Source organism: Miniopterus schreibersii (genome assembly GCF_964146895.1).
Source record: "Miniopterus schreibersii genome assembly, chromosome: 16".
Classification (NCBI taxonomy): domain Eukaryota; kingdom Metazoa; phylum Chordata; class Mammalia; order Chiroptera; family Miniopteridae; genus Miniopterus; species Miniopterus schreibersii.
In genome coordinates, this window is record NC_138116.1 from 32,842,389 (window position 1) to 32,859,801 (window position 17,413).

The window sequence follows — 17,413 nt, forward strand, 5'->3', positions numbered from 1 at the left end:
AGCTGTAACCAAGGCATAGAAACATAGTTTACGGTACTTAAATAAAAACCATCAGATTTCCCTTGGTTTCCAGCTCTTCTTGGAAAAGGAAATGTGTGAACAGTGGACCCTCATTCTCATCTGTTGGCAGTCATCTAGGGCTATTTCCATGGCCCTCTTTGGAGACAGCAAATACTCTCCAGTTTATCAGAGTCTCCGCCAGACCACATCGCCTGCCTGGACCTTGTTGGCATCTGAGTTTGTCATTCTTGCTCTAGGCATTTGATGTTCTAGTTTTGGGGACATTTGACACTATGGAAAAAAGGTTTTATCTGTAACATATGTTTCCTAGAATTTTGTGGTTCTATGTGAACTCTAAACTTACAATACAGGAAATTTCTACCACTCCATAAGAGGTACTCAAGTAACACTAGTGGGATGAATCATTGTCTTGTTTTAAGGAAGACGGTCTCAACAGGTAGGCATTATCTAGGGGAAGAAAGAGCTACAGCCTTGTCACTTAATTGGACCTGATACTAAATGGAACTTGACATATTTCTATAAAAGCATAACTATATTAAATTATTAATTGCTTCAGCCCGGCTGATGTGACTCAGTGGTTGAATGTGGGCCCATGAACCAGGAGGCCACAGTTTGATCCCCGATCAGGGCACATGCCCAGGTTGTGGACTCGATCCCCAGGAAAGAGCGTGCAGGAGGCAGCCGGTCAATGACTCTCTCTCATCATTGATGTTTCTCTCTCTCTCCCCCTCTCGCTTCCGCTCTCTGAAATCAATAAAAACATATTTTAAAAATTATTAATTGATTCAGAAAGCATTTACTGAGCACCTAAAAAATAGCAGGAATAATACTAAGTATTGAGATAAGAGTAAAACACAAGCTCCGGCCTCAAGGTGATTCCCTGGTATCAGAGGGAGCCCTACAGGCTGGGTTACCGAAGCGCGGGTAGGTAGCTGCGTGTCAGATGGCTTTCGAGCCCAGTGAGGGTAAAATCTTCCGTGGCAGGGGAGTGGAGGTGTTGAGGAAAGGCAGCCTGGAAGACATGGAGACTGAGCCATGTGTCGAAAATGATGGGCACTGGTCAAGATGACTAGGGAGAGGTCATTCCTGGCAGAGTGTGGCCTCTTCCAGGGCCCTCTGAGAGGAGTGGTGGGACAGATGATTGCAGTGGGATCATAGAATGAACTAGAAATCAGGAATGAAACACAGATTAAGACACCTCTCTGGAGAAGTTGGCTGCGACTGGAAGAAGAATGTACTCACGAGGAGTCAGAAATAGCCAGGCAGTTTAGGGTTGGGGACCCTGAGGAGAAAGGAACGACACAAAGGTGAAATGTTCTGGGCAAACAGGATATGAGAAAACCAAGTTTGCCCAACACCCGACCCCCTGAAGTGGGAAACCAAAACCAAAGAGGGATGGCTGTTACTAAGGTAGAATTCTTAGAAGGAGCCAGTGAGAACAAACATAGGAAATAGAAACCCCCAGACTAGTGAGCTTCAGGGGAGCCCTTTTCGGGACCCCTCTCATGCAACCGGAGCTTTGCTTTCTCTCCGCAATAAACCTTTGCACCCTCTCCCTTGCTCTTCTGTTGTCCGTGACCGTGAATTTCATTCCTCTTCTCCACGGGACAAAGAACCTGGTTAGGAGAAGACCCGGTGTCGCTGAGATAGCCAGGGGAAAAACGAAATACTAAGGGAGATTTGGGTCTCGTTTTAGTTTTGTTTGACAACTAAAGAGCTGCAGATGGGGTGGGGTGGGTGGTGACAGGAGGCGGGGGGAGGAGGAAAGGGGGCTGGGAAGTAGCATCTGGGTGGGTGGCACCGACAGCTTTGCCAAACCTCGGGGTCCCCAGGCCCACCACTGAGGAGCTTACAGGGCGAGGGGGGACGTTCACAAACGCTGGAGCAGAGGGGAGAAAATTCAAAACAAGGCCACTCAGCCCCTCCCCGCTTCAAGGCCCTCCAAGGCCACCAGCACAATGCGGAGGTGCGCTCCCTCCACGGCGCAGCGCCACGCCTGGGGATCGGACCGTCACTGGCCACAGTGATGTGTCTGCTTTGTGAGTTATTATTGTTGTTGTTGTTAGTATGATAATAATTATTAGCATTATTATTATTATGTATTCCCTGGATTGAAAGACTAAATCTAGAGGCAAGAGACAATGAAAAACCGCTGTAGAATTAGGTGGGTTTTATTTTTTTAATTGATTGTGGTGAGGAAGGGAGAGAGAGAAGTATGATATTAGAATATAGTAAGTAAGTGCTGAATTCTTGGTAATTGTCACTTCCCAGTCATTTCTCTTTTTTAAAATTTTATATTTATTAAAAAGTTTTAATGTTGACATTGCGTCAAGTGTCTCCCCCTTTGCCCACCTCCACCCTCCCTAGCCTCCCCCTCCCTTGGCCTTCACCACACTATTGTCCGTGGCCGTGGCCGTGGGGTATGCCCATAAGTTGTTTAGCTAATCCCTCACTTTATCCAGTCACCACCCCTCTCCCCTTGGGCATTGGCCAGTCTGTTCCATGTATCCATGCTTCTAGTTCCATTTTGCTCATTGGTTTATTTTGTTTATTAGGTTCCACATACTAGTGAGATCATATGGTATTTGTCTTTCTCTGACCTCTCAATCATTTCTTTTGTTAACAAATCATTATGTTAATAATTGATTTGTTCAATTGTCAAAAATGTCTACTTGTACTGGTTTAACACCTGTTCTCAAGGAACTTATAATACACACAAGTTATAATAAATATATATTAATTACAATGATAGTTATGCACAGCTTATTATAAAGCCCCAAAGTTAAACAATCACTTACCTACAGAACCTTCAAGCATTGAAAACCAGGCCTGATTATCTTGCAATATTCATATAAGATTTAAATTAAGAATTGTATGTAAAAGTTTTAAAAACTTATTTGTTCACCTAACAAATGTTTATTCAAGTCATAGTCAATGTCCAGCACTGTGCTGGACAATGGGGCACAGAGAAAAACTCAGTCTCTGTCCTCAGAGAATCCAGTCAGTGTGTCAAAGTGCTATAACAATGTTAGTTATTAATATATAGTCATGCCCCGGCTGGTGTGGCTTAGTTAGCTGGGCGTCGTCCTGTGCACTGAAGGGTCTCAGGTTCAATTCCCGGTCAGGACACATACCCAGGTTTCGGGTTCCATCCCCAGTCGGGGCCCGTGAGGGAGCCAAGCGATCGATGTTTCTCTCTCACATTGATGGCTCCTCTCTCCCTCCCTTCATTTCTCTAAAATCAATAAATACATATCCTTGGGTGAGGATTTTAAAAAAAGATCTGGAAAACATTCTCTCTGATCACATTTCTGCATAACTCTGAACTTTCTTATTCTGAAATTGGCCTCTGGTCCTGAAATTGGTGTTCGGCTGTGGTCTCTAGTGTTTGAACCTCAGTTTTCTTTTGTGCTTTTCCACACCCCAACCCCTCCCTAAAACTAATATAATTTCTACAAAAAATAGGAGAAACATCCTGTGACCTTGCATTAGACAAAGTCTTGGATGTAGTAATCAAGAGGAGGTGACAAATAAAATTATAAACCTTAGTTAGCCCAATTTTTAAAAGATATACTTTATTTTTTTATTTTAAAAAATATGTCTTTATTGATTCCAGTGAGAGGAAGGGAGAGGGAGAGAGACAGAAGCATCAATGATGAGAGAGTCATTGATCAGCTGCCTCCTGCATGCCCCTGACTGGGGATGGAGCCCACAACCCAGGCATGTGCCCTGACTGGGAATCGAACCTCGATCTCCTGGATCCTAGGTCAATACTCAACCATTGAGCCATGCCTGGCTGGGCAAGCAAAAAAAAAAAAAAAAAAAAGATTAAAAAAACCAAACATGAGAAAATAATGAGAAAAAAAGTACCAAAATCAGCTTATCTGGGCCCCAGCCTGAGCTCCACCATGGACCCCCTCTCTGGCTTTGGCAAGTCATATAAACCCTTTGGATCTTATTTTTACCATCTGTAATATGGTGACTACATCTTTCTTCCTTTCTCAGAGACATTAGGAGCCTAGAATGATGTCACGAATTGAATGTTTATTCAATAGAGTGCAAAACACCAGGCAGGTGAAAGAAACCCTTAAGGAATGAGGTGGTTCATCTGCCTTGGGCTTCTTGTACAATCCCTGGGGGACGGGGCAATTTTTAAGACCTCTAGGTGCTTGTTAGATCCCAGATGGAGAAAGCATCAGGACAGACTCTCTAGGCCCCTGCCTCACTGCCTTCATATGCCCTTTGGAGACAGGCCACCTTGGGTCAGCACACACTCACTCCCCTGTTTACAAGAAACCCCACCCAGGAACTCTACCCAGAGTGCTCCCAGAAAGGTAAGGCCCCGGGCACCTTCCCATCTCTCCAGGCCTCCTCATTTCCTTCCTTTTTGAGTAAGAGACGGGGAGAGCTTTGTGGAGAAAAGGGCAAATTGGACCAGAGGACCTCGGGTCAACTGAACGTTGTGTGGACAGACAGGGTAGGAGGTGACTGCAGAAGCGGGGAGTGGACAAAGGAATGGAGAGATGTAGCTGCTGCTCAAAGCAAGGCTGAACTCTTGGCACTGTGCCGTGTGACACTGCTATGCGACACTATTCTGTGCCATTCTATGGTTTCAAACCCAAACTGGGCTTGCCTTAATGCTAAACTAGGAGAATCCATTTCCTACGTTGACAAGGGCTTCCTACAAATACCCCTGCCTTCCACCAGAGCAAATAAACTGTATCAACAAACTGGCTGTCACAGAGGTGGCAGGGTTTGGGTGCTCCTGATGAACCTCCCTGCTGCCTTTGAACACACTCCTGAGCTTAAACGCTAGCTCCACCACTCAATAGCTGCACAAATCATCCATTCACGCTCTTTCAAAGGATGAAAGCATTTAAGAGCATTGACTTTGACACCGGACTGCCTGGTTTGAATCCCGGCTCTGCCACTCTCTAGCTGCCTGTTACCTTACCTCTTTGTGCCTCAGTTTCCTATTTGTGAAAGGGGGGCTACAATAGTATAATAGTATCTACTTCATAGGATTGTTTGAGAATTAAAGAAGATGATACCTGTAAAATACTTAGAATGGTTCTTGACACATAGTAGGATCTAATTAGGTCTCAGTTGGTATTAACTACCTTATACGATCTGTGTGTAGGTTGAAGGAGTAACTTGGATAGAAAGTGCTCAATAAATGTTACCCGTCACTGGCTGTCACTCTGATTCCACCACCTCCAGGAAACGCTCTCTTATTACTCCTCCTGACCCCAAATGCTACACTTTGCTGGGCTTCCCAGCATTACGGAGAGATTGGGTGCAGGGGACAGACTGACATGGGGAGAAACTTATCTTCTCTCCAGCTCTGAGACAGGAAGATAAGAGCTGTGAGGAAGAGATGACTGTCTCAAGGAGTAGGCTCCGGGCATCAGACAGTCCTGAGTTGGAGCTCGGCCACGAGCTTTACAACCTTGGGCTACTTGTCACCCCTTCCAACCTCCGGGTCCTGATTACAAAGACATGAGAGTGGTTACCCTACAGAGTTCTGTAAAAATTAGGTGGGAATGTAAGTATGGAGTGCTGAGCACAGCGCTCATAGTTTATACTTTTAACATGGTGCCAGTGCTTTCTCCTTTGTCAAATTGCCTTCGTGTCTTCCATCGTTAGCCTCTGTGAGTCTCTTTTACTTTGTTCTGCTCCTTGCTTTTTTCTTGGCTCACTCTTCTTTGTATCATTTTTTTTTTTTTTTTTTTGGCATATTAAAGGAGACTTAGTTAGCACAGCCTTTCACAGTGGAAATACAGTGCTTGTGATTGGGTCTGAAAATATGTTAAGGTTCCTGCAACTTGCTTTTTAAAAATCAGCTATTGCTCTTTCTCATGTCTCATTTTTAGTTCATGAGCTCTTGTCCTACCTTTTTCTATGCTGCGACTCTCCTATGTTGTACTTTCTAGAAGCTCATACATCATTTACTCACTGAGCGGCTGTTCAGTCGCTATACACTGATAATGACCTTAGTTGTTAAAATGCTAAATCATATCATATTGGTAAACAACCATGGTCCTGGCTCCCCAGAGTAGCTCTCTCTCCTCCAGTCCCTTCCCTGGAACCCCTGGATCTCAGCCTGAACCAGCAACTAAAGGGTTCACGCCTGGCATGGGAGGGGCCTCCAGGAGCCTGCTAAGCTCCAGGCTGGCACCTATTCCCATTGGTGGGTGCTCATGGCACATAACCTTAGCATCCCGTAGGCATGGATTGAGTTCACTGTGTGCCTCTCTCCCCCTTTGGCAGATTCAAGTCTCCTCCTCCCACTACAGCCCTCAGCAGGGGCCTATGGAGCCAGGTGCCTGGGGGAACAGGACAACTGTCACTGTGTTCATCCTTCTTGGCCTAACAGAGAACATAAACCTGCAGCCCATCTTTTTTGCCGTCTTCCTCTTTGCCTACGCAGTCACAGTCGGGGGCAACGTCAGCATCCTGGCTGCCATCTTGGTGGAGCCCAAACTCCACACCCCCATGTACTACTTCCTGGGGAGCCTGTCTCTGCTGGACATTGGATGCATCACTGTCACTGTCCCTCCAATGCTGGCATGTCTCCTGGCCCACCAGTGCGCCGTTCCCTATGCGGCCTGCATTGCACAGCTCTTCTTCTTCCACCTCCTGGCCGGGGTGGACTGCCACCTGCTCACAGCCATGGCCTATGACCGCTACCTGGCCATCTGCCAGCCCCTCACCTACAGCGCCCGCATGAGCCGTGCGGTGCAGGGGGCCCTGCTGTGCACCTGCGGCACCATCTCCCTCGCCAACGCCCTGACGCACACAGTGGCTGTGTCCACGCTGGACTTCTGCGGCCCCAACGTGGTCAACCACTTCTACTGCGACCTCCCACCCCTCTTCCAGCTCTCCTGCTCTAGCGTTCGCCTCAGCGGGCAGCTGCTTTTCGTGGGGGCCACCTTCATGGGGGCGATCCCCATGCTCCTGATCTTGGTGTCCTATGCGCACGTCGGGGCTGCCGTGCTGCGCATCGGCTCGGCGGCGGGCAGGAGGAAGGCCTTGTCCACGTGCGGCTCCCACCTCACCGTCATCTGTATCTTTTACGGAACCGGCTTCTTCAGCTACATGCGGCTGGGCTCGGGCTCGGCCTCGGACAAAGACAAGGGGATCGGCATCCTCAACACTGTCATCAGCCCCATGCTGAACCCCGTCATCTACAGCCTCCGGAACCCTGACGTGCAGGGCGCCCTGAAGAGGGTGCTGACAGGAAAGAGGCCCCCCGAATGAGAAGGCCTCTGGACGCCCCTCGAGCACCCGCCCAACACTTTCTGATGCTGAAGGCCCGGTGTGGGCAGGGGGAGTTGCCAGGGTGGCTTGAGGGACGCGAGGAAGGTAGTTACCACGGGCCAGGGAGGATGCGGTTTGCCTTGGACTGGAGGGAAAGGCTAGCGCTTAGGGAAAAGCGTATCTAAGTTGCTGGATTCAAGACAGATGGGGGGAAATTATAATGTGGGTCAGGAAACGGGACACAAATCAGCTAGGTTGTATTTTTTAAATTTAACGACTGTTCAATGGAAATATATTGAAAATCTTAATAAAAACAAAATGTTTGCTCCCTTACCCTGCCTTTAAGATGAAGCATATTTGTACCAGAGCATGGGGTCTGGTTTTTAAAGATTGTTCTTCAGAAAATAAACCTGGGCCCTGGCTGGTGTGGCACAGTTGGCTGGAGTGTTGTCCTGTGCACTGAAAAGTTGTAGGATCGATTCCTGGTCAGGGCACATACCCAGGTTGTGGGTTCAGTCCCTGGTCAGGGTATGTGTGGGAGGCAACTGATCGATGTTTCTCTCTCACATCGATGTTTCTCTCTCTCTCTTCCTTTCTCTCTCTAAAATCAATTAAAAAAAAAAGGAAACCTAAGATTGTGAAGTTAAATTGAGGTTTAACATATCCTAGGAGCAGGGTGTTGGGACCTGTCTTCAGAGCAATGTTATCAAATACCTGTTACCCAAACCAGTGTCCCTATCCTGCCTGATCATCAGTGGGGACAATACATTTTCACTTCGCTTCATGTGCTGACTCTCACAACCCTTCCACCAAAAACACAAGAATGTATCATCCTAAGTTTCAGGAGAAGAAGCATTCAGAACAGTAAGTTTTGGGTTTAGTTTTAGTGGAAAATGCACTGGTTTATATTGGGCAGTCTGTTTAATATGTATGTACAGGTGATTAGTAAGGGTGGGAGACTGTTAAGAAAGGAAATTTACCAATGAATAAATACTGGAAATCAAGATTTTACCAAAAGGGTGAAGCTAAGGCAGTCCAGAGATTTCACATGCTATTGTGGCCATTTCTAGAATTTTTTCTGTGAACCATTTCAGGCACTTCCTGGGCAAGAAGTTGGAAGTCTGAGAAGAGCGACCTTACTCAACAGGCTTATGAATTGCTTGAGGAAGGAGGCATGGAACCCTTAAGGCTGCCTAAAGCTGAAGCCAAAGGCATGTCTCCTTCTTGCAAAGAATTAGAGAGTATTTAGTTACCAAAGGTTGAGCAGAGAGCACCAGGGTGTAAATCCTGCAACCTCCAAACACTGGGATCCGTTCACGTGGAGCACATTACAGAGGTGAGATAATGGTAATAAACGAGTGCTCCTAAGTCACAACAAAGTGTTTGCCTTTCTTCAGTTCATGCTCTGATGTGGATGGTTTTTAACTCTGCTATGCAAATATGAGTAATTCATGTTTCATGTAAATAGCTTTAATAAAAGGCATATTTCTGTTTTAAAGAAGAATTTAAATGTTGACACGAAGAGGTGACTAGCACGTATTGCTCCATTTAGAAAGTGATGATAATGTGACGTGTATTTATATGGGGTGAAAAAGTCCCGAGAACAACGCCGAAGCTGTGGATGGTGATTCCACTCTGGAAGGGAATGGGACTGGGAAGAGTGGTGGGAAATGGAGAGGGAATTTTGGTTTCTACTCCATTTACTCTTACTTGAAAATTTTCACTGAATTCTGTAACTTGAAAAACGAAGAATAAATTTTAAAAAGTGCTAATGGTGAAAATATGGAGGGTGGGAGTAAGGTGATTTGACTGTAGAGTTTTCTCTCTGGCCTTCAAAGTGTCCTCTGACATCTTCATCTTCAAGACAAATAGTAAGTTGTCCTGTCCGTCCAATAGGAGGCCACTGGGTTCACTTGATCTAGAGTCAGACGCTGGGGAGTCATGGTCAGTCATCTTGACCATGCTTTCTCTGCTGAATTAAGACCCAAACTGAGCCACCTAAGAAAATTGTCCCCCTGGACCCATTCCCCCTCCTCACTTTTCTGGCCCTGAAAATTCACATTTCACTCTCCCGCACCAACCCTCATCCTACACCACCAGCAACACCTCTCCCCATAATATCTTTACACTGCTGCTTAATTTTGAGTCTTTTTGTATAATTCCAATTAAAGGCAGTGATTAATTTTGGTGGGAACTGATGTAGACTTTTCACAATTCCCTGTGCCACAAACATAGGTTCATAGCCTCCTGGCACTAAAAGAAACTCCTAGTAATATTTTGGTCCAGCCACCTGACTTCAGACAACTCTTATCCAAAAAAAAAAAAAAAAGTTTCCGATGTTATCAGTCCTCAACACACCTGTGAACATTTAATAAAATTTAGTTTAATTTTTCAATTACAGTTGACATTCAATATTATATTCGTTTCAGGTATACAGCATAGTGGTTAGACAATCACATAACTTACAAAGTGATCCCCTCAACACACCTGTGAACCCTTAAGGACACTCGGGCTCCATCTGCCAATTCTGCGTATGTCTGCCTGGCGATGCCCTCCCACACGGCTCAGCAACGCTCCCTCCCCCACATCCGCTCTGCCAGCGGCAGGCTCACCGCGTGCTCAGCACAGAGAAAGGCACTCTTAGGACTCACGAGAATTATACACAAAGTACAGTTTCTCTAATTATTCTATTAGCACATACCAGTATTTACAAAGCGCTTTGAAATCTATGTTCTCCTTCGAATACTGCACAATTGAGTGTCACCCACAAGCTGTGGCTGGGTGAAGATAGCTCTGGACTGAAGAGCTGGTAGACCTGCCCTTGGGCTACACTGCTGTTGGCCAGCTGTGCAACGCTGGGCATGTCCTTCCCTCTCTGCGGGCCCCGGTTTTCTCATCTGTGAAATGGAATCATCATATGCCTTTCAAATGATTATTCTGAGGATTAAAGGAATTGAAATACAGAATTAATGAGTCGACAAGTATAACGTAAATGTTCAATTACATTGGATTTCAAGTAGGAGATGCATATTCTGGAGTTTGCGCTCTCTCTCCAATAAAGACCAGACCATGAATTTACCCCCCAGCCGCCCACCCAAACTCCAGCCTTTCCAGCTAGTGTTATGCCCTTTGAACCACACTGGCCCTCACTTCCCTTAAATAAGCTAATGAAGAATTTAGACCTGTGGAAGCTGCTGCCCTGCTCCTCCCCCATGATTAATCTCATGGCCCCCCAAATGCCTCAGTATCTTTTGGTCTGTTAGACAAGAGACTACTAAGTGATAAACTTGCTAACTTCCCGGCTCCGCGGGGCCTCAGGAGGCACACGCATCCAGCAACCGTTCTGAAAGTTTCCCACAGAAACAGTCGGGGCCAGGATTGGGGAATGAAGTCCTTGCAAGTTGCACAAACAGAAGCCTTTAATTAGCTCCCAGATGAGAGTTCAGGATAATCTGTCTAGGGCCTGGGGGAGACTGGGGGTTTGCTGATTGTCTTTGGCATCTCTGCTAATAAGGCCAGAGGGAAGGGAGAGCCAGCAAAAAAAACTACTTTCTGTTTGGTTCTTTAGACAGAAGGAAACTAGGCCTTGGAGAGGAGAGTGGAGGAGACTAATTAGTGATGGATGATTTTAATAACCTCCTTAGCAGACTCATTAGCAAACATAGGAAGTGAAGGAAGGTGGGCCTGCTCCCCGGCCTCCCTGCAGACACAGGCTCCCACGTTTTTACTTTGTGTCCGATTTATGGCATTGTGTTCTTCCACCCTTCACACCCCAGAGCCCTCCTGTTCTCCCACTCCTCCTCCCACCCCAGCCTAGCTTTTCTTCAATTCCCTATTAAATAAATGCACCGGCTTCATTGCTTGTGTGGCTGTATCATTTTATAGCTGCATCAAGATTTCCTTAATCAGCCCCTCCCTCTGGGCCTTTTAGGTTGTTTCCAGGTTTTCACTATTAAAGGCAAAGTTTTGAGATATGTCCTTGCAGAGCTATTTCCTTGAGTGGACCAAATATGCATGTGTATATTTTCAACACTTTTATGAATATTGTCAAACTATCAGCTAGACAGATTGAACAATTGCCTAATAACTCTAACAAACCTTAGTTATTATCATCTTTAAAAATCTTTACAGAGTGAAAAGTGAATCACTATTTCTATTGCTGTTTTAGTTGCATTTCTTTGACTGTGAGGAGACTGAGCTTTTCTCACGTTAACGCAAGTATTAACTCTTTTTCATATGTACTGCAAAGATTTTCCTTGTTTATGTTTGTGTCTAATACTAATGCTGCTTTGACACACTCACTTTTTTATTTCTTGTAATCAAGTCCATAAATCTTTTTACCTTATGGCTTCTGTCTTTGCTGTGACACTTGAAATCATTTTCCCCATCTCAACTATGTAAATACTAATCTATATTTTCTACTACTTATTTTATGATTTTATTTTTTCATTTTATGTCTTACACTTTCGACATCCAAAATTCATTTTAGTAAGTGATGTGACAAGGGATACAAAGTTATTTTTATAACTCTAGAGCTTGTGTCCCAAGACCATTCCCAGTAATTTGAAGTACCTCCTTTTGTCAAATATGAAATGTTTTTATATAATTGTGTCTGTTTCTGAACTTTGTATCCTGTTGCGCCCTTCTCTGTTAGTACCACGATGCTGCAACCACCGTGGCTTTGGCGCATATTCACATTTTAGTCCAGAACTATTCTAGTCACATCACATCCTCACAGTCCCATCACCGCTCCCTTTCCTCCCAAAGGCACTTGACTAGCCTCACATGTTTTCTCTTCCATTTTAACTATAGGCTCATTTTTCTGATTAAAATCTTCTCCCAATGGGATTTTAATGAGAATGTGTTAAATTTATAGGTAATTTGGGGATAATTGACAGCTTTACAATATTGAATCCTTCCAGATAAGGACATGGTAGGGTTTGTCGAGTAATCCAAGTGTCATTTCTAGAGAAGAGTTTTGTAGGCTTTTACAAATGAGAGTTTCCACCTTTTTATTAAGTTTCTTTCTAAACGTATAATAGGGTATTTTTACTATTTTGAAGTAGATATTTTCATGTGAGATATAAATACTTTAGGATTCTAAATACTGTAGGGGTTTTTTGGTTTTTGTGTTTAAAGAAATAAGCCCAGCCAGAGTGGCTCACTTGGTTGAGGGTCATCCTGTGCACTGGAGGGTTGCAGGTCCGATTCCCAGTCAGGGCACATGCCTGGATTGCAGGTTTGATCCCTGTGGGAGCGCATAGGGGAGGCAACTGATTGATGTTTTTCTCTCACATCCATGTTTGTCTCTCTCTCTCTCCCTTCCTCTCTCTAAGCATGTCCTCAGGTAAGGGAAAAAAAGAAAGAAACAACAGCCCATGATGGAGTCATTGCCCCAGGACAGCAAATTAAGACTTAATTGCAGTGTGACTTTGAAGCAGTCAGTCTAGAACTTTCTGATCAACACTGGTGAGGTAATCTGCGTGAAAAGACCCCTACCGCCCTTCTCCCAAAGGAAGGCAACCTTGCCTGAAGCAATCCTCTCTCTCTCTCTCTCTTCTTTTGCTAATAACTTCTTTGCCCCGCCCAGTTCTGCCTGTAAAAACCTTCCATTCTGTACAACTTCTCAGAGTACCTTTCTGCTTACTAGGTGGGATGCTTGCCCGATTCATTCGATAAAGTCAATTAGATCTTTAAATTTACTAAGTTGCCTCTTTCTTTAGGTTGAATTTATTGGTTTGCAAAACCATACAGGTTTCGAGTATACAGCTCAACAAAGCATCGTCTGCACCCTGCGCTGTGCTCCCATCGCCCAAAGCAGAGCCTCTTTCCGTCCCCATTTATCCCCCTTTGTACCAGGTTGAATCTCTGTTCATCATCAGTACATGTTGCTAAACTCTCTACTGTGAACAGAATTACAGAAGACATTAAAAGAGAGTTTTATTCATGTATGATCTGCACCCCAAGGACATAGCCCTCGGTATGAGCTGAAGACGCGTTCTGGAGTGTGTGTGTGGGGGGAGGGGGGGGCTAGGGAAAGGTTTTTAAAGGCCAAGTTGCAAGGAGCTGAAGACTAAGGAGATGGTCTGCCAGGGGGAACCAGTCTACATACTTATCATTGGTTTTCAGATTGGTGGCCGCAACCGGACTTTCAACAGCCCGCTGGCTCAGTGGTCAAGCAAGCGGCCTCGTGAGATGAGAACAGCGGCTAATAAACATGTGATGAAGCATTTATCAGCACAGACCTGCAGAACAAAAAGGCTTTTTTGATCACACAGTTACAGCACAGGAAGTGTTATTTCTCAGCAGCAAGGAGTAGTTTATCAAACACACATCAGCATGGGGAGGGGGAGCTGCTTGCCCTACAGGTGGTTTTGGAGCCCGAAAGGGCAAAGCCATGCCTTATACACAGCTTCAGAGCTCAAGCTGCAAAAACCCAAATAGGGGGCCACAGGTTATGATATTGGAATTTTTTAAGTCCTCGCTACCGACAAGGAAGTGGCAGCTTAGCCTTCATTTAAAAAGGATTCATGTCCATTTCACTAGATCATACAAGCATTTCTTTTTAATCATTTCTAATTTGAGAGACAAACATACATAGTAATTTCACTTTGCTGTCTCTGCTTGCCGCTGAAGCTGGGCATTTTCTCCTGTCTGTGAACTATGTTTGCCTTTGATGTCCTCGGCTTACTTATCCAACAAGAGCTCAGTGATCTCACTTCATTTTTATAATTTGTTTTGTATGTATTTCTAATACATAAATACAGGGTAAATACATTAACCTTTTCATATTTTATGCAAGATTTTCTCCGAGTTTGTTGTTTGCCTTTTAATTTGGGTAATTTTTTATATACGTTTTAAAAAAACTGTTCATGTAATCAAATCTATTGATCTTTTCCATTGTTTGTGTTCCTAGAATTTCTGCCATCATTAACAGTTATGATAAATATTCACGTCTATGTTCCCTTGGTCTTTTCAATTGTATTTAACTCTTAAATCCATGCTGCATTTTTTATTTTTTTATTTTTGGCACATTGTGTAATATATGCATCCAAGGGGTCTTTATTTTTCTTTTTTAAAGATTTTTTTAATTAATTTTTTTAGAGAGAGAGAGGATGGGAGAGAGACATTGATTTGTTGTTCCACTTATTTATGTATTATTGGTTGATTGTTGTATGTGCCCTGACCGGGGATCAAACCCACAGCCTTGGTGTATCGGGATGATGCTCTAAGCAACTGAGTGATCTGGCCAAGGCCTAAGAGGTCTTTATATTTCCAATGTGCAATCAGTTGCCTCAAAACTATGTATTAAATATTCCATTCCCTGCCCCACTGATTTGTAATGCTCAATTTCTGCACTATTAAATTATTTTAAATCCAAAAATGTGTTTATGGTCTGTGTCTTCCATTCCATCAGCTATTTCTAAATACGTTTCAGTAAGTTTTCATTATTGCTAATAATAATAACTACCCCTATTTATTTCCATTTATTTAGTAACTAGCTGGAGACTAGACTTTACATATATTATCTCATTTAATCCTTATAATAAAAATCCCACAAGGCAAATGTTGGAATTTTTATTTTACAGATGCAGAAAGCCCCAGGGAGGAAAATACTGATAGAAAATACATTGTAATATTGTCTTAATTTTTTTCCCCAGTTTGTTTAAGGGTACATCATCTAGCTTCTCTCAATCCCAATTTATCTTACTAAGACTACCCACACTGCCTTTCCTGCCACACCTCTGAAATTGGATCAGGGGCCAGGTCAGCCAAAGAGCTGCCAGAAGTTTCAAAGTATAATAAGTACTAATTCTTCACTGCGACATTTCCACCCAGATTTCCTCACTCAACTCCTTTCGCAACTAGAAAACGCAAACTCATGGCCTGTCCCCAGAAATACACAGAGCCCTCTGGTATATTTCCAGGGGAAATTTTTAAAACTCAAATCAATAAATATTTATTCTCCATCCAGCAGGTACAAGGTACTAACATAAGCAGTGTAGACATTAGAGAGTGCCTGTCTCCAAGACACTTGGTAAGAAAAGAAATAAACAGAGGAAGCGCCAAATAATTTCATCCTCATGTTCCAGAGGGAAACAAATCTACCTGGGAGTTAGAAAGAGATTCTAATCTTTCTGTAATTATTCATTTACCTTAGCCTATATATGGGTCACCATTTAATGTCTATAAATTAAACAATTTATAACAAAACAATGGTCCATTTCATATCACATGATTTTAATTCAAAAGAGGAATTTGCATTCCAAAAATATAGATATTATCAAAAGAAGTAATTTGTCATTAACTGACAAATGATTGGTACAGTTAAAGAAAAACGATAATTTTAGAATGTAATCGATAAATAGGTGAATCAATCAACTCCTGAAAAGAAAAATTAAGAATGGAATAGATTAGCAAGAGGAGGAATGATGGTCCTGGAGGGTAGAAATTAAAAGAGCATGCACATCATAAATTGGAAGATTTCTTCATGGAATAGATATGTTTGGCAGAAGCAAAATAGTGAAGTAGCAGAGTAATTTGAATTTATTAGGAAGTTAGGAACTACTGTACATTCTTTAAGTACAATAAATACCAAGGTTGAGTGGTATTTATTTAAGACTGAATGATAATCCTTGAGTGTCCACTACACATCAAGTCTTGTGCTACATCACACCCAAGATACAGTGATAAACCCAAAAGGCACAATGACTCACCTCTAGTTACACGTGGAGAACCCCTTCCCAAGAAGTGCTGTGGGGGCTGCATTAGCAGTGCCGAGCCTGAGTGCTACTAGACCTTCAGAACACCCCTCATTGTCATTATTACACCTACTGCTAGAAAACATACTTTAATCTTTAAGGTCACTGTCTCAAAGAAAATGGAATTGTCCACTTTTTAAAGAGCCCTTGCAAGGCTCCCTTTATGTCCTGATTCCTCAGGCTGTAGATGAAGGGGTTCAGCATGGGCGTCACCACAGTGTACATCACAGCCATGACCGTCTCCTTCACAGTAGAATTGTTGGCTGAAGGGCACAAGTAGAGGCCAATGATCGTCCCATAGAACAGTGACACCACAGAGAGGTGGGAGCCGCAGGTGGAGAAGGCCTTGCGGATGCCTCTAGCAGAAGGGACCTTGAGGATGGAAGACACAATTCTTGCATAGGATGAAAAGATCAACAGGAATGGAACAATAATAACTAGCCCTCCCAAGATAAATATCATTATTTCATTTATCTGAATGTCAGAGCAGGCCAGCTTTAGCAAAGCTGACATGTCACAGAAAAAGTGAGGGATGACATTATCAGCACAGAATGACAGCCTAGCCACAAGCAAGGTGTGCAACAAGGAGATGAAAGTGGTCAGCACCCAGGACAGCGCCACGAGGGACAGACAGAGCTTGGGGCTCATGATGGTGGTGTAGTGCAGGGGGAAGCAGATGGCCACGTAGCGGTCATAGGCCATGGCCACCAGGAGGAAGCTCTCCAGGTCTGCAAAAAGCAGGAAGAAGTACATCTGGGTGAGGCAGCCTGCATAGGGGATGGATGGGTCCTGGCTCTGCATGTTGTGCAGCAACTTGGGCATTGTGACCGAGGAAAAGCAGAGGTCAGAGAAAGACAAATTGCTGAGAAACAAATACATGGGCGTGTGGAGGTGAGAGTCCAGGTGAATGAGCCCGATGATGAGGAGGTTTCCCAGGAAGGTGGTAAGATACATGGCCAAAAACAGGGCATAGAACAGGTCTCGTTGGTCTGGTTCAATGGGCAGGCCCAGGAGGAGGAATTCTGAAATGATGCTTTGGTTTCCCATTTTCATGTTGCATTCGTTTCGCCTTTTAAAAATTAAGAATACTTTGTATTACAGTATGAACTTATAAATACACACACACATACAGATTTCCGAACTTTCAAAGATATTTTAAAATCAGGTATGTAAGTCATAAGAGTTGAACATTTTATTTGACCTCCCCAAATATAAAACTAAATATTTACATAAAGAAAAGCTATGCCCGGCCGGACGTGGCTCAGGGGTTGAGCGTCGACCTAGGATCCAGGAGATCAGGGTTCGATTCCCGGTCAGGGCACATGCCTGGGTTGCGGGCTCGATCACTGAATCTCTCATCGTTCATGTTT

At 44.0% G+C, this 17,413-nt stretch overlaps 1 protein-coding gene across 1 annotated transcript in view; it reads right to left on the reverse strand.

Annotated features, from left to right (window-relative positions):
* Positions 1 to 17,096, reverse strand: part of LOC308568832 (uncharacterized protein) — a gene marked incomplete at both ends in the record, with an annotated part of 32,666 nt that extends 15,570 nt beyond the window's left edge. Inside the window, 2 exons of the mRNA XM_081162036.1 lie at positions 6,409 to 7,426; positions 16,150 to 17,096. Coding sequence (XP_081018162.1) covers positions 6,409 to 7,426; positions 16,150 to 17,096 — 1,965 coding nt within the window. The remainder of the gene's footprint in view (positions 1 to 6,408; positions 7,427 to 16,149) is intronic.
* Positions 17,097 to 17,413: the final 317 nt, after the last annotated feature.